General features: G+C 48.8%; 2 protein-coding genes and 1 pseudogene across 2 annotated transcripts; 1 reads left to right on the top strand and 2 right to left on the bottom strand.

Moving 5' to 3' along the window:
- Positions 1-40: 40 nt before the first annotated feature.
- Positions 41-3,999, top strand: INVS (inversin). The gene has a single exon (XM_088453407.1). The coding sequence runs from the start codon at positions 177-179 to the stop codon at positions 3,153-3,155; it is 2,979 nt and encodes a 992-aa protein (XP_088309533.1). The 5' UTR covers positions 41-176; the 3' UTR covers positions 3,156-3,999.
- Positions 4,000-4,150: 151 nt separating this feature from the next.
- On the bottom strand, positions 4,151-10,367 carry UBL4A (ubiquitin like 4A). Its single transcript, XM_088453408.1, has 4 exons — positions 10,164-10,367; positions 6,318-6,423; positions 5,645-5,820; positions 4,151-4,364 (listed from the first exon to the last, which is right to left on the bottom strand). The coding sequence occupies exons 1-4, from the start codon at positions 10,209-10,211 to the stop codon at positions 4,254-4,256; spliced, it is 441 nt and encodes a 146-aa protein (XP_088309534.1). The 5' UTR covers positions 10,212-10,367; the 3' UTR covers positions 4,151-4,253.
- Positions 10,368-16,002: 5,635 nt separating this feature from the next.
- Positions 16,003-16,121, bottom strand: LOC148481475 (5S ribosomal RNA; annotated as a pseudogene).
- Between the last annotated feature and the right edge of the window lie 2,099 nt (positions 16,122-18,220).

The raw sequence follows: 18,220 nt of genomic DNA, 5'->3' as shown, positions 1-18,220 counted from the left end.
CCTTACCATAGAGACCAGGCAGCCACGTGTAACAGACGGACCTCCAGTTGTCATAGAGATGCACAGGTATCCGTCAGTCCGCAGGAGAACTCAGAACAACAGAGGATATGACAATAGGAAGGCGGTAGCCCCTGGCTGCCATAGTTACCGTGCTGGGGAATTCAGCTTGTAGAGAGATGACCAGCCAGCCCCAGGGTTCTTCCTTGGCCTCCCCTGTGCATGCAGCTGCTGTGACAGGGGACAAGGCCACTCTCCTGCGTCTCATAAGCTCCAACTCAGACCTTATTGATCAGGAGGACCAGCTTGGGAGAACCGCTCTGATGTACAGTGTGCTGGGTGACCGCAGAGCTTGCGCAGAGGCTCTGCTACGTTATGGGGCCCAGGTAAACCGCTCTGATAAGAGCGGGAGGACTGCGGTACACCTTGCAGCCCAAACCGGCAATCACCGTCTGCTGAAACTACTCCTATCTCGTAGGGCTGACTGTACCCATCGTGATTTGCGTGACATCACGGCACTGCACCTCTCGACCCGTCACCAGGACACTCGCTGTTTGTCGCTTCTTCTGAAACACACCCCCCCTGGGCAGGTGGATGCCCAGGATCAAAGGAAGCAAACCGCGCTACATTGGAGTGCCTACTACAACCGTCCACGGCATGTCAGGTTGTTAGTGCGGCATGGATCCAACATTGGCATCCCTGACCTGGAAGGAAAGATACCACTTCATTGGGCAGCTGGGCACAAAGATCCAGAAGCGGCGCTAACCGTACGTTGCCTGCTGGAGGCTGCTCCAACAGAGTCTTTACTCAACTGGCAGGACTATGAAGGGCGCACGCCTCTGCACCTTGCAGTTGGTGATGGTAACCAAGAGGTGGTGCGTCTTCTGACATCCTATCGGGGATGTAACGTGGCACCTTATGACAATCTTTTCCGTACTCCTCTGCACTGGGCAGCACTGTTAGGACATACTCCTATTGCAAATCTACTTCTTGAGAGAAATCGCTCCCCCAACATACCGTCTGACAGCCAAGGAGCAACCCCTCTGCATTATGCTGCCCAGGGGAATTGCCCGGACACCGTAAAAATTCTGCTGGCTCACCCTTCTGTAAGAGATGAGGCAGATTTAGAGGGCAGGACTGCATTTATGTGGGCAGCAGGGAAAGGCAGTGACGAGGCAGTGAAAGCTATGCTTGAGCTAGACCCAGAGTTAGAGATAAACAGAACAGATAAATACGGTGGCACCGCACTTCACGCAGCCTCTTTATCTGGACAGATTAGCACTGTACGCATTCTGTTAGAAAACAGTGCCCAAGTGGATGCCGCAGACGTCATGAAGCACACGCCACTGTTCAGAGCCTGCGAAATGGGACACAGAGAGGTCATCTATACCTTAATTAAAGGTGGCGCAAAGGTTCATCTTGTGGACAAAGATGGACGCTCCCCTCTCCATTGGGCAGCATTAGGAGGCAATGCCAATGTATGTCAAATACTTATAGAAAATAACATTAACCCAAATGCCCAGGACTATGAAGGTAGGACTCCATTGCAGTGTGCAGCCTATGGAGGCTACATTGGCTGCATGGAAATACTAATGGAGAATAAGGCAGACCCGAACATCCAGGATAAGAATGGACGCACAGCTCTGCACTGGTCCTGCAACAATGGCTACCTCGATGCCATAAAACTTCTTCTACACTATAACGCCTTTCCTAACCAGATGGAAAGCATAGAAGAGAGATACACGCCTTTGGATTATGCTTTGCTTGGTGGTCACCAGGAGGTAATACAGTTTATGCTGGAACATGGTGCCCTCTCGATCGCTGCAATACAGGATATCGCCGCATCAAAAATTCAGGCCGTATACAAAGCACACAAAGTGCGGAGGGCTTTCAGAGAGCGGAAGAACCTGCTAATGAAACACGAACAGCTGAGGAAAGATGCAGCAGCTAAAAAGAGAGAGGGAGAAAGCAAGAGGAAACTGAGAACTGGTCAGGCAGCCAAGGACGGGCATGTAGAAGGAAAGCAGGCTGAAAACCAAGAGTGTTTAAGGGACCAACAAGAAGACAACAGTCATACAGAAGTACAACGTAAAAGAAGCACAAAAGAAAGACTACAAGAGATTACAAATAAGACAAAATTTAAAGAGCATCAAAGTCAAAACAGGGCTGTACAGAAACTGCAAGTAGGACGCACATCTCCAAGACACAAAGAGGTTCCTGGCACACCCAACAAGTGTAGTCCAAGAAACTCCTCTCATTCCCAGTCCTCTTCATCTCCAACAGTGCTAGCCGAGAAGCCATACTGTGAAGATGGTCCAACTAAGAAACAAGAAGATAACCGGAAAAGCTCGAGATCTAAAAAGGAATCAGACAATACTATAATACCTGAAAAAGAGCATCATAGTCAAAAGACTGGGCGTAGGAAATCTAATCGGGAGCTTAGAGAGGATTCTGATTCTCCTGTAAAGATAGAAAACAATTATACACATGGTGGAAATAGACTCTGCGTCCCGGAAAGAGAAGCTTCAGAAAATATCATAGATAAAGAGGGGGCCGCACAAATAAAAGGCACTCGATCCTCAAGGAACAGAAGAGAGGATTTGGATACAATCACTCCTAGGGGAAATAAAGCCTCTTTGGATATGGTAATCCATATAACAAAGAAGGATAATTCTACCCCACCTAGTGAAGATTCAAACACGCATAAGTACCAGGACAGAGGTAGCTCTGCCAGAGGTGGACAGAGATCTGCATCTGGAAAACAGTCTAAATGTGATGGGAGAAAATGTTTAGGAAAGGTACAACGTAGCACTTCTGGTTCACGCTCCAGGCAGGCTAAACAGACCGACGTAGATGGGAAAGGAGTGATCTGTTCACCAATAAGTGACATTAAGTTCAGGAGAGCACTGACCATACCAATTCCTAGAGAGAGTTTAAGGCCTGGGCAGAGTGCTACTGACTGGCAGCAGCTGGACATTGAAATGATTCCTTTGGAGGCAAGACTGCAATTGGTGGAAAGGGAGAAGGCTAGGAAGCAGCTCTTCCAACGCAAAAACCAAGCTGCAGCGGTTATTCAGAAGGCCTGGAGAAAGCATAGAAGCAAGAAAAGGACTAACCATAAGACACCTTCACTCTCACCACATATTCACAGAGTATAGAAACTGGCATTCCCAGCACCACTGGGCAGTGCCCATTCTGTAGAGTACTTACTAGTACTTAAGGTAGAATTTGTGCACAATACTTGAAAACTACATATCTGCTTTTTCTTCTCTCCCAGGACATATGTATTGATCATTCCCTAATGATTACTAAACTACATTCATAGGCTATGCTACACAGGCGTTTTGCCACCTGTAATACATTGCCAGCAGCCGTCAGCTATTTTCCATTGACCTCCAATGTTATCAACACTTGTTTTTCTTTGTGGACCAAAATGTATGGCCGGAGTTAGCATTTGACAGGTATAGGTTGATCCAGCTTTGGGGGTTTCATTTCCTGGTGGCCTTCCTGTTGATCCTCCAACCCCCTAACAAAAGACAAGCTGCTGCAGTGGTTTATGCAGTCACATGTGGCACTAGAAACACCATGTGATAATGGTGTTGTCAGCCTATGGTGCAAGCGGGCAAGACGTGGCTGGTGAAACAAAATGTCTGTGTGGAAGAGGCTTAACAAAATGTGCATGTAATAATACAATCATCAGTAAATCTATACTTGGATTTACAAATGACACTGTTTGTTTTAATCGGATTTATGGTTTTAAACATTTCACAGGTGCAAAGCTTTCACTTTTCTAATGACATATGAAGCCAAAAATCAAATTATACCCACTGTTTTACAGTATTATATATTGTGTATTGCGTTTACATGTATATAGTGTACATTTTAAAGAAATATATTGCAATAACATTGAAACATTTCAAGTGTACCTCCAGAAAGCTTTGAAAATATTAAGAGAAATCTCAAATAAATGTTCTTATTCTGATAAGTGTTGTTTTAATCTAATAGATAATATAATGTCAAGAAACTTAATTTCGCTCATCTACAAACCAACATCATCATGGAGGCCTTTCCCGGCAACCTGAAGGGGTGTCACAATTGGACCATGTCCCTCTTTTGCAGCATAACAGACCTTGAACAAAGTCATGGACCTAGATCCTTGTAATTTTGCATTTTATTACAGCTGTGATGCCATCTGATGACTGTACAGGGGGGGACAACAAGTGCATTGTGGAAGGGAGGAGGGGTTTGAGGGTTTCTCAGTCCAGGAATCCAATGTCTATGGTATCTGGCAGTTGTGGGTGGAGAATTCGTGTAGCCAGCCGCTCAATGTCATCCAGGCTGAGAAGTGACAGACTGCGCTCGTAGTCCTAGGGAGGTGCAAATAGAAAGTAAGAATGACCATAGGTGAAAGACATAGGCTGCAAAAAAAAAAAAACATAGGGTGTCATTCAGACCCACTCGCGAGCGGCAGTACGCTCGCAAGTGGGTCGATGTTCCCCACTGCGCATGCGCACGATGGAGGGAGCTCCGTCGTGCGCATGCGCGAGACCTGACGAGCGAAGGACTTTCCTTCGCTCGGACTGTCTCATCAAAGGGGGCGTGCTGTCGATGGTGATTGACAGCACGCCCCCATTGGTGGGCGTGCCTGCCAGACGGAGGTGTTCTCAAGGGAACGCCTACCGTCTGAAGCCGGCCCCACTGACATCACTAGTGATGTCAGTGGGAGTGATTTTGGCTCGGATAGAGCCAAAATCACTCCTGGCCTTGCGGTTGAGAAACCCAACCGCAGGCTTTTACTCGCAGTTGCGATGGTCAAGACCATCGCGACCATCATTTTGCACGCTCGTATATATGCTGTGGGTGGTGACCCACAGCTATACGAGCGTCCAAGAGGACGCTCCCTATTAATGGAGGTGGGCCCTGATTCAGAGCGAGCGCTCTGGTCAGAGCGTCCGGCTCTGAATCAGGGCCATAGTACTGAAATTGCAGAAGCTGCTTGAAGCTTTGGCTTATACATAGACTGCAGCTGTATACAGAGATGCCTGGCGCGAGTGAGCTGCCAAGTCCCGCACAACTCCTCTAGCGTTGGGAGTCTTTTGCCGAAAATGTCGCAACACCGTACGGCTAGGACGCACCAAGAGACTTTACTTATTAATTCAATATACACAACATTTGTATATTCTACACGAAGTAAAATGGAACTTGGCATGGAAAAAAAAAAAGCTGTGGCATCGTAGCACTTTGTATACAGATTCAAAGACTTAAGGCGGGTATCCACTACGAGATATATAAACGAGAGCACGATTACGACATTGCAATCGTGCTCTCGTTTGTATATCTAGTCATGTGTCTAGACTGAACGCTCACTCGGTCAGTCTAGGCACATCCATCATCCCCACACATGCTGTGACCAGCATGTACGGGCGATGTCGGAAGCGACCCGCGTGCACGAGCATTGCGCTGAGTAGCACGGGACATGGCTCACCGGGAGGAACTGCAGCAGCGATTAGATCACATCTGTAAGTAACAGAAGGGATGAATATCCCCAACGTATAAAGGTTAAGGCGACTTTGGGTTTGATTCCGGAATTTACGTAATGCCGATATTTACACAGATCCAGCGAGTATAGCTTTTCCCATTGCATTACCTTCTGTACATATTCCAGAACTCTTTCTGCATCAGAGGGGTTGAAATGCTTCCCCAGTATAACAGCCAGGGATTTCCAGACAGCGTTCCCTCCGACCTCCACAGGCATTCGCTCCTTCACCATTAGGTTCAGTCTTGAGCCAGGCCCAATGGCGTAAAAAGAAAGACTATGCTCGTCTGAGGATGACAATCATTAATCTTTATTAAAATACAGGTAAGACATAAAAATGTAAAGTGCAAGCTGCTTGTACATGGAAAAGGCACCAAAACCCCTGCAATGCGTGTGCTGCCTGAGGAAGTACTTGTCCAACATCCCCTTCCTAAATTGCTGAAGCCAGTTAGGGGGGGGGTGTTTGTGTTAGCTGTCAACATGGCCGCAGTGTTAACGTTACTAGTCGACATGAACTCTGTTGAAATACAGTGCATGTCAACATTATATAGTAGACATTATGGCTGCCAACATAACTTGTGTATTCTTAAAAAAGTACTCATCAATAGGTAGCAGTAATATTTCCACAAGACAGATTTGAAGATGATACGCCATAAACCAAATACACCAAACACTGCAATGTGTACGGCACAGTGGAGTGTTCCGACTGTTTTTGATGTCAGAAGTAAAGACAGTTAAAAAGGTGATTATAAAAATGTACGTGTGATAGCGAATGGTTCTGTACCTGACAGGGCTTTGCCCCTGAACAACAAGCGTTGCTGGGACACTGGCACCTGCAGCTTTTCCTCCACCAGTCTCTTCACTGCAAGAACGGTGTCACTTTCAGAGACCTGTTACATTGAAAACAAGACTTGTGAAATGTTGTAGGCCTAACGTACCAGGTCTGACGTACAAGTGTGCGCCACACAATATACAAATACTGCCGATCTTAGGATGTAACAAAATACAGATCTCACTGCCCCGCTCACATTCATACATTGCCTCGCCAATCAAAAAGATATTCAGGGGCACATGTATTTTCGACCCACAAGATGTTGGCTCACTGGAGAGACAGAGAAACTGTTAACCCGTGTTAAAACAAGATGAGGTGGACACTGCCAACCATGTCACATGATCATAATAAAACTACTGTAGTTCTGTTAATCTATATACCAGAGTTTCCCAAGAAGAGTGTAGCAGTACACTTGCAGGGGTACCACAAGCAGTTATGATATGGAGCAGCATTTATGTAGCACTGGCGGCTCCATGCCTGTTTATGCGGCCATTTACACAAGCTGACCTGCTTAGAGTGCACCTGTGCACTCCCGCCCCACCTGCACTTCCACTCTTCCTCCGATTTCCTGCACACAGAGGGCCTGATTCAGACTTGGAAATAGAGTGAGATATCTCCCTCAACTGATCATCTTGGTGAAACCATGCTGCACTGCAGGGGGGGCAGATTTAAAATGTGCAGAGAGATTTAGATTTGGGAGGAGTGTTTCCAAACGGACATCTAAATTGTAGAGTAATAATAAAGCTGTGCAGTATTTGTGGGCTAGATACAAAAGCAGCCAGTATTTACCCCACATGTAAAAAAAAATTATGTATTTACACGCCTTGCATTGCAATATGGTTTGTTCAGGTTCATAGTTGAGAGAGATATCTCACTCTATTCCCAACTCTGAATCAGGCCCAGAGTCCCAGCTTAAATGAGAACTCGGCGTAAGTAGTATCCCCTCTCCTCCGCACCCTATGTTTGCCCCATTCTATTTCACCATCTTTGTGGTAGTCTCTGGCTTCAACCGGAATGTGTACCTCTCGCTCTGTCCCCCTCTCCGCTTTGTGAGAATGTCTCCCATTGTCCCACACATCCCATCCAGCGCAATCCTGACCACCACCACATAATTAAACCAAAGAATGACAGGTAATCTCAATTTTCTCATTTCAATAATATATGTTGGGTATCTCAATAGGAAACTTTCGGCCTAGCAGTGCCGTGAGAAAAGTGCAGAGACTCCAGGCAGCTGAGATTGGAGAGTGTTTGGGAACCACTGCTATGTAAGTCCTAACCAGCAAAGGCAGGTCCATATTACAATCTTGCTACACTACACCCACCCAACATGACCTGACCACTAGTCACTATCATGTAAAACAATTCTATTACACCTCACCTCCCAAAGTAGGTGTGTAGATAGGGACAGAGGGTATATCCACATAAAAGAAGGGCGTGACCATGTCACACATGTGCGGTGGGGGACATGGGGTCTCTAGCATGGCGTAATTTTCAAGAAGAGCTGTACAAAGGGAATATGGTGCATGCACCATGTTACCAGAGATTGGCTAATGCGCAGTACACTGGCAGTGCCACAGTCTGCTCGGCACATGCACAAGCGAGTACCACACGTACAGTGCACACGGCCCCCTCCGCTATTAAACCAACCCCTGCACATGCACCAATGGCGTATGCATGGTACACCCAATCACTGAATGGAAATACCATCTAATTGGCGGCGATGGGGACAATTCAGCCTCAATCGTGACAGCCCTCAAATAGGGATGGTTGGGAGGCATGTTACATTACGCCAGAGCTGGCGCAATGCAGTCCGCGGGGTAAGTATTGCAGGGGGCCACCGCGCTGGAGAGGCAGCCAGGGCAGCAGTGGGCCTGGCTGGACGAAACTAAGGTGTGGACCAGGCGGCCAATGGCATAAGTTCATTTAAATTCCAGCGGATCGGCAATCTGGCTAATGGATGGTCTGTGGCTGTCCGGTCAGGAATGGATTTCATTGCCTGCCCCTGAGCAGCAGGAGCTAGTTTGTGTCGCGATCTTGTTCAGTTGTTATAAGCAGCTCCCTGCCAGCAATAGCATGTAGATCATCAGTTTACACGTGCAACAAGCGCAATGTCGTCACACAGTGTGCTCACACCCGCTCTGTGGGCCTGATTCAGAGCCGCTCGCAAAAAGCGTGCGCTTGCTCTGAATCAGGGCGTGTGTTTTTTTTGTTGCGGCCTCTTGGCCACTCGCATAGCTGTGGGTTACCACCCACAGCTTATGCAAGCGGCCATGATGATGGTCGCGATGGTCAAGACCATCGCGACCATCAGGCTTGCGACAAGACCCTTGCGGTAGGGTCTCGTTGCTGCAAGCCCCAGTGGACTTCCTGCACTATTAAAGCAGGAAGTCCACCTACTGACATCACTAGTGATGTCAGTAGGGCAGCCCACAAACGGCAGGCGTTCCTGCAGGAACGCCTCCGTTTGCTCAGCCACCCCCCCCACCACGCCTACAAAATGGGGCGAGCTGTCGATCAACATCGACAGCCGCCCCTTTTGTAGCACTGGGCCACCATCGACCCGCTTGCGAGCGGGTCTGAATCAGGCCCTGTGTGTGGCGATTAGTGCCCAAGAAGAGGAGCAGTGGAGGAGCTGCATCTGCAGCGCACAGGGGAGAGAAAGCTGCCTGTCCCTGACGGAGGAGAGGCCAGTCAGTTTATTGAAATCTATAAGCTTAGATTAAAGCTAACTAGTACATTTTTGACGCTCAGGGGAGGGGGAGAGGAGGGAGGAGGGGAGAGGAGGGAGTGCATTGCATATAACAGTGTGCACTCTGCTAAATGAATACTTTTTTTTTTTTTCACATCTTTTTTTCGGGGCAATTAACAAGGCGAGTACAGAAACAGGAGACATATCACTTATTTTACAACATATTGCACGTTACATTTCAAATAATGAGACACGTCAAGAGGACATATTTGTAGGAGGGCACCGAACACCCTAAAACCAGCCCTGCATTACACCCTACTATAACATTACTCTTCCAACAGGAATCTACCACAAGGCATACCCATAACGGAATCGGTATGACATACCCCCGGACTTAATCCCGGCAGATGTAATACCGACGCTGGAAGGCAGAAAGCTGAAAATCTCAACTAGGTTAAGTTCTAACCTTAAACTTCTCTCCCCCCCCTAACCCTAACTTAGAGGTGCCTAACTAACAAACCCCTCCCCAAGCCTGACCCTAACCCTCCCAGGGGGGGGGTGCCTAACCCTAACCTCCCGCCGGGGGTGCCTAACCCTAACCCCCCCTCCCCCCAAGCCTAAGAGGTCCCGACGCCCGGCTTACCTTCATTCAGTATGCCGGGCGTCAGGATTTCGGCATCTGTATAATGATAGGAGTCGGTATTGCGACGCCTATCATTAGTCCCATGCCGGTATTTCACAGTCGGGAAGCCGGCGGTCGGCATTTTGACCGCCGGCTTCCAGACTACATACCATCCATAACCATTCAGTACATTTCTAATGTATATAACACTGTGGGTGGTAGCAGATACCCAACCCTGCATCCACCAGCCATATCCAGCAGTGGCCTGTACTGGGCTATAGGGCAATATGAGTACCAAGGACAGGAGACCCTAGGGGTAAGCCCCAACAGCAGGAAAACTGGAATAGGGGCAATTACTCTATGTTCTGTATCACGCAAGGCAAAGCTACAGACTAGAGCACCCACTGTAAATAAGGCATTGTGCAGGGACGGGCGGCCCTTAGGGTCACCCCGGGTACACCCCCCGCTCTCCCCGCACATCACCCACCTGGAGACTGGCCTCTTTCCCTTTTAACGCTTTCACCGTAAGCTGCATCTCCGGGATCACCAGCCGGGATCACCATAGAGTCCTCGATACCGGCAAGAGCGTCTGTGAAGATCAGTGGTTAAGTCCTCCAAGATAAGGCGGCTCAGGCTGTGACACATGGAGCCACAGCAGCTACTGGGGAACTGATGGGCGGAGCTCGCAAGCGATGGCGTCACACAACTGCACACACTGACGGGGCCAAGTCCCATTATCATTATTAACACCGGTGGCCGGCAGGTGCCGCTGTTTGCGTTACTCCGCCTTGTGTATTAGTAAAGTTGCCTTTATGTAAGATGGCGAACCTGGTGTTCCTTGCCCTTTCTTTCTTGTATGTCATTACATTAACTGACTGTTAAATGGTAGAAGCAGGTTCTGCACCACCTTTAGATTTTGAAAATCAATAAAAAGTAATAAATAAGATATATGGAAGCAGGTTTATATTGTTAGTGGTATGTGAAACACACTTGCCAACGCTCCCTCATTGTCATGGAGACTCCCTGAAATACTGGTAATCTCCCCGTCTCCCTGAAGAGTCTAGCAATCTCCCTGATTCCACCTTACTTCCATTATTAAGCTGTTATATAAAAAAAAAACAGATATATACATTCAAATGGGATCATTAGTATAATTTCCCTGCATTGGTTATAAGGCACAATGGGGTAGATGTATTATAGCGGCACTTAACGTGCCGATGTAACACTTCCCGCTTCGCCTCTTTACCGAGGTGAAGCAGGAAGCACTACCGATGAGATGTATAAACATCTCATCGGCCGGAGAGGGGGAGTGTTAACTCCCCCCTCCGGCGCTACCCGCTAGAGACAGCAGCGTATCAGCCTAGTGCTGATGCGCTGTGTCTCTGTCCCGGCCGGCTCCACTGAGCATGCGCGGGATCTCGCAAGTATCGCGAGATCCCCGCGTGGAGCCCTGGAGCCGGCAGCCGCCGCAGCAGGGACAGCGCTGACCCTGCTGTGGGGATAGGCTAACGCCAGGCTGTAGCTGTCGATAACGACAGCTAAAGCCGGCCGAACGGTCATGCGTTATGACCGTTCATACATGGCTCTGCCGTCGGCGCTGCTATCTTATAGATAGCAGCGCCGATAATGACGGGCGCACAGCGCCCCTGTCATTTACCGCCCAGACCCCCGATCATACATCGGGGAGAAGCGGTATCAGCGCACATAACGTGTGCTGATACCGTTTCTGGGCTTCGTACATCATCTTCCGGCTCCCGCAGTAGTTGATGGGAGACATGTCGTCATGACGACGTCTCTCCCATGCAAAGCGGCCGGAGGAGCGGACAGCGGCGGGACCAGGAGCGGGAGTTTCAGGTAAGTGTTTTTTTTTTTTTTATTCTTACCATGTCTCTCTCTACTAGGGGGGGGGGACTACAGGGGGCACTACCATGGGGGAATTACTACAGGGGGGGATTACTACAGGGGGCACTAAAAGGGGGGATTACCACTGGGGGAACTACCAGGGGAGGATTACTACAGGGGGCACTACCAGTGGGGGATTACTACAGGGGGCACTAAAAGGGATTACCACTGGGGGTACTACCGGGGGGGATCACTACTGGAGGCACTGAAAGGGGGGATTACCACTGGGGGCACTACCAGGAGGGATTACTACTGGGGGCACAACCAGGGGGAATTACTACTGGGGGCACTACCAGCTGCTGCCATTTCCCACACTAGGCTTATACTCGAGTCAATAAGTTTTCCCAGTTTTTTGGGGTAAAAGTAGGTACCTCGGCTTATATTCGGGTCGGCTTATACTCGAGTATATACTGTAAATCAATTTTATGACACGCCTCTCAGATGTAGCAGTACACGCCCTCTGTACCGCCGCGCTCGTAGGTGTTGCTATCACAATCTCCCTGAAATTCTTTTTCAAATGTAGGCAAGTATGATGTGAAAGTTATAGGTAAGAGGTTCTCAAACTCGGTCCTCAGAACCCCACACAGTTCACAGCTGTATAGGTGTATTCATTACTCACTGACACATTTTAAGAGTTCCACCAGTGGAGCTAGTTATTTCACTTTGATTAAGAGACCTGAAAAATATGCACTGTTTGAGAACCTGTATTATAAGTAAACTGCTGTGGCAACCTGGCGTAGACCTACAGACCCTCCAGCATGACCCGTTCCACCAGGTACAAAATGCTCTGTTCCTGGACTTCCCACCATACTTGCCGACTATTTTTTTCTCCTCACTGGTAGAAGTCCGGGGAGGAGAAGCAACTCAGGGCCTGATTCAGAGCCGGACGCTATTTGCGCTCGCTCGTTCAGAAAAAGGGTCCGGATATTTAAATTGAGCGCTCGCTCTTTGCGGTCTGTTGACGCCTCTATGTCTGAGCGAGCGAACGAAACATGCGCTCGCTATTTTGTAAAGACGCCCCCTGGCCGCTTGCATCCTACGTCATCTCCGCTATTTATTTGATTAAACGAGTACATCGAAAGGCGTCTGAACTGCTCGCAGTGCTTGTGGTTGGATTTTCCTACCGCAATCATGCGAACAGTGACGTGAAAGATGACGCTGCTTTGTTAATTATGCACACCCTTAAAAGGCCCGTTTTGACCGTTTGGCACGCCTGCGTTCAGATCTCCACTCCCCGTTTTCAAGCACCTTCCCCTGTTACCACCCACAAACGCCTCATTCTGTCACTCAAATTAGCAGGCATTCGCTATTTTGCGAGCACACAATTTCCGACCGCAATGACTGGTTCGCGCATGCGTGTTACTTACAACCCATACGCATGCGCAGTTGTGCGAACATCGCTCGGCGCGGACGAGCGGCTCTGAATCAGGCCCTCAGTGTCCATGGGGGGCAGGACATGACGGTCCGCATCACTAAACTCCGTCCATCATGGTAAATTGCTGTGGGTCGCTCATATTTAAATAGGGGGCGGAGACAAATGGAGCAATTCTTGCAGAATCGCATGGGAACCCGCGATCCCCGTGGAAACTCTCCCCATTCTGCCCACTTCACTAGGACGTGGGCAAGAATGCGGAAGAAGTGCCTACTCTACCGGGGGGGGAGGTGACTAGACAATTCGGGAGCCTCCCGCGACTTCCGGGAGAGTGGGCATGTATGGCTCCCCCCTAATTTATGATTGCAGACACCTGTGGGGAAACACCTGTCTCATCAAATAACTAGTTCAACACAGGTGACTGCAATCATACATCAGGTGGGAAGTCCAGGAGCAGAGCATTTTGTACCGGGTGGAAGGGGTCATTTTTGATGGTAGGGACTACAGGTACCACTCCAGGACATTTGGTTGTCAGCACACAATGGGCCTTCATTTTCATCAAAGCTGGAAGTACAGATTGTTTATATTATGGGTTTGTCGCATGAATATTAGAGCAATGATCATTACATGACTAGTGTATTGGTAAGCATCTCAGGATCAGCTTCTTTAAAAAAAATTCTGTAGCAAGATATATAGTGCAGCATCTATGTGCGGTGTTAACCACTTGCAGTTTTCCAGCATTCAGCCACTTGTGTAGGTCACTGACTTACCACTGCTCAGACTACAGATTGCGCACTGTGTACTTCTAGCACCGATCTCTCTCCACTCCACTGCGTCCTCAGTGCTTCTGCTCGGCTCATCCTCCTCTCTTAACAAACTTCTTCTGCCTCCCCTGTCCACCAAGCCCTTCACTGGTTCCCCTTTCCCTTCAGAATCCAATTAAAACTCCTCACTCTATCCACTCTCCCTTACATTTCCATCCTCATCTCCCTTCACACTCCCAGCCGCCCACTTCACTCAGCCAATGACCGCCGTCTCTCCTCCTAACCAATTACCCCCTCCCAAGATGTTTCCCGTGCTGCTCTCTGCCTCTGGCACTCTCTCCCTTCCACAACTAGACCATACTTACCTACCCTCCAGATTTGGTCGGGAGCCTCCCGAAAATCGGGTGCCGCTCCCGGCCCCCTGGAAAGGTAGGTAGGTCTCCCGGTCCCCGGCGATCCATCTGGCTCGCCGCCGCTCCCACCGCAAATACAGTATTATCCCCGTCAGCGGGGGGCCCGATGACGCGATTCGCGTCATCATGGCCCCGTCCCCTGCTTCACACTGCCATTTATCTGGGCATTGTGAAGAGGGGGCGGGGACTGCGATGACGCGATCGCGTTGTCACGCCCATGCCCCGCCCCCATTGACTAGTCAAAGTCTGGGTCACGCCCCCTTCTGATGGTACACGCCCCCCTGCTGAGGATGCCCGACAGCTCCCTCCCGGAAGGAGGGAGCTACAAGTCGGCAACTCTGAACTAGACTCTTCACTTCTCTCCAAGGCGCCTATTTGTCAAATAATATTTGTGAGATATCCCCCGAAAACACCCATTTTCAGGGGTTACCTGCAAATATTGAGTATCCCCAACCATTGTACTACAGAGGGGCCGCAGAAGATATCGGAGATATCTGCTGCTGCCCCTACATTTCTGGCAGCAGCAGCTTCCATAGATTTACGGGCTAACGTCATCGAAACATGGCGTGGACTGCCTGGGCCAGAATGCAAAGCGTTCCAGAGCTTGGCACAGGCAGGCAACACCGTGTTTAGATGACATTAGCCCGTTGTAGCCTAGGGCCAGCTCTAGGGGTGTTCGACCTGAGCGGTCACCCAGGGGCGCCACCCATAGAGGGTGCAGCCTTCTCCAACATCCCGATTTCAGCGGGACATTACTGTCCCGCTGTTCCACCCGTAGGCCGAGCTGGCCCGCAGGTGGTTAAATCGGGAGGTTGGGGACCCCCCACTGCCGCAGCTGTGCGGCAGTGCCGGACCCCGGAGTCTGAATGGATGCCGCCCGCATGCGCGCGGCATCCATTCAGTGACGGGAGAGGGCTGGGGGAAGCCCAGCTAGTGAGGCTCCCCCCAGCCTGGCGTTATTTGGAGGTGTGTACAAAAAGCAAAGAGCCAAGAAGGGCTAGTTGTTGGGGCACTCTTAAATCAAATTTAATAAAATTTAACCTTTGTTAGTAATTATTAAAAAGCTGCGGATCTCCTCATTTTAATAAAATAAATGGATACGGCAAAATAAATATTCAAATAATTCTGGGTAATCATGCTCCTATAAATTCTAGATTATTTATTCACATCATACAGGAGTTTTGTACCCGTGGTGATCCTGAAATCAACATAAACCAAATCAAATGTAATCACTTATGTCCCTGCTATTATACACTTAGCGCCTGATTCAGAGCCGCTCGTAAGTGGCCGCTCGTTCGTTCTGAGCGATGTTTGCACAACTGCGCATGCGTACGGATGTTTGCACAACTGCGCATGCGCGAACCAGTCAGTGCGCCCGAAAATCATTTGTTCGCTAAATAGTGAATGCCTGCTATTTTGAGTGACAGGAGTATGTGGGTGGTAACAGGGGAAGGTGCTTGAAAACGGGGAGTGGAGATCAGAACGCAGGCGTGCTTAAAGGTCAAAACGGGCGTTTTATGGGTGTGCATTATTAATACAGCAGCGTCATTGACCACGTCACTGGGTTATTTTATAGTCAGAACTGCTCGCATGATAGTGGTAGGAAAACCAACCACAAGAATAGCGAGCAGTTCATACGCTGGTCGATGTACTCGATTAATCTAATAAATAGCGGACATGACGTAGGATGCGAGCGGCCAGGGGGCGTAGTTTCATAAAAAACGACCGCAAGTTTTGTTCGCTCGTTCAGACATAGAGGCGTGAACAGACCGCAAAGAGCGAACAGTTCATTTGAATAGCCACCCCTTTTTTCTGAACGAGCGAATAGCGTCCGGCTCTGAATCAGGCCCTTAGTCCTGTTCTGCTCCTAAATATTACCTACAACACCCAATATTCCCTGGTGGTCTCCCATCCAAGTACTAATCAGGCCCATTACTGTATAGCTTCCAAGATCAGACGAGATTGGGCATATTCAGAGTTGTATGTTTGTAGGACTATATAAACAGGAGATTGGGGGTCCTGGGCATTATGTAGGACTAACTCAGTATGAGAAGTCCGCTTTGATTAAACAATGGACATAAATTCCAAACAAAGTATTGCACCAGCATACTTTGATTAATGATTAAATTGGTTATGTTACCTTCTAAAGTATGTATATCATATTCATATAGCCATATAAACAGATAATCTAAATGCAGGTATAAGTAATGTCAGTCTGTGCCTGGGGATAATCAGATCACATGTAAACGGCATTTATATAGTATTCATATGATTGTACATGGGTATGCAAATCCCATATGTTTCGGTAGGAATGGTGCTAATTTATATTCCCCTAGAGCACTTAGCAGACACCATACATGTAGGGGGTATGACCTATGGCAATTAGGCCACGCCCCCATTTACGGCCGCACGCTAGAGGGGGCTGGCACAGGGCACTCTGACCCCTGGAGCCGGTCCTGTTGTAGCCTATCGCAGATGCAAAGATTTTACTTGTACAGATCGGCAGGACGGGCTCCTGCCAGAGTCCCTGTCCTGGCGACTCAATAATAATACATTTAGGCAAATAAGAGTTCCTTATTGTTGGGGGCTGATCACATCTGTTAATAAATATGTCCCTTAAAGCATCAATTGAGTTCTCAAAACCCACTTCTTTATTAAAGCCTTCCAGCTCTCATCTAACTCACCTCTCCATGCTTCTCCCTCTCTGTCTCTCCTCTCTGTGTCACCCATACTTACCAACATTTGGTGTTACCTCTCTCTGTCTGCCCCTCTTCTCTAGACTGTAAGCTCTCACGAGCAGGGCCCTTTTGTGCTCTGCCCCTGCCCTCAGTGGCACAGACAGCGCTGGGTACTGTGACTGCATATGAGCAATGTTTATATAGCTTATGTCCTTTGTTCTGCAAAGTTTTGTACTGTAAGTCTTACTTTTTTTCATCTTGTTCTTATGTTCACTGTTTATTCTTATCTAAGGCGTCGCGGAACCCTTGTGGCGCCATATAAATAATGGATAATATTAATTCTACAATATGTAGGGGTGGGGTTTGATTTTACTGCGGGGGGTTGCAGCCCATAGGTAAAATCTGCCACTGGTCCCTAGAGATCAACATCAACATTTACAATTTAAAATTCATATTGTGTCTCATACTTGTATGACATAGCAAATTCCTATTGTATTGATAGGATCATATTTGCAGACCTTTTAGATCTCCTCTCCAGGAGAAGCCCGGAGGAGAGACGTAGCTGGTAACTTTGGGGGCGGGGCTGGGTTCCTATGTCATCCCTTTTACAGCAAACAGCGTGGCTGCAAGGAGGGGCGGGTCTAAATAATGCAGTTTTGTGTAATTTAGCCCCGCCCTCTCCACATGCTGCCACGATTTCCATCAATTATATCCGCATCCTGCCCACTTCACTAGGAAGTGAACCGGACAGTCTTCCGGGGTGCTGGGGGCTACCCGAATATTTGGGAGCCGCCAGCAACTTCCGGGAGAGTAGGAAAGTATGGATAGAATCAGGGCCGGATTAACAATGGGGCGGGTGGAGCTCCAGCTCCAGGCCCCCCCATGAAAATAGGCCCAGAGCATCTCCTGTAGTCTGGCCAGTGCGCACAGGAAAAAAAATAAAAAATCCCATCAACAGTCACCACCATCGGCATTGGTGAGCCCTAGTGCCTATTCACCTCCTAGCCATCTAAAGGCTAAGCCCAGCCCATTCACTTCCCACACCCCTGAAAGCTATTTGCCTTTGTCCGACATAGCTCCGCCCACCCGCCGAATTAAGCCCCACCCACCAATGGCCGTCTGAAGCCCCGCCCACCCACCTCTCCCTCCCGCAGCAACTGTAATCCAGAGTGACTCAGTGGGCAGCAGCTGTAAATTGAAGGAGTTGAAGAAAGTAGGCAAGCATGCATATGTATGTGTTATTGTATGTATGTGCATACATACATCCGCACGAATAAAGGATCCTGGCATCTCTTCCCATTGTCCACCCATCCCACTCTCTGCTCTGTCCCACCTTCTCTCTATCCACTACTCTGCCCAAATCTGCTATTGGGGTTTGGGGGAGGGTTCGGGGAGGTTAGGGTTAGGCACTAGGG

Source organism: Taudactylus pleione, unplaced genomic scaffold (genome assembly GCF_031769625.1).
Source record: "Taudactylus pleione unplaced genomic scaffold, aTauple2 ptg000579l, whole genome shotgun sequence".
NCBI lineage: Eukaryota > Metazoa > Chordata > Amphibia > Anura > Myobatrachidae > Taudactylus > Taudactylus pleione.
This window is presented reverse-complemented; position numbering and strand designations above follow the sequence as displayed.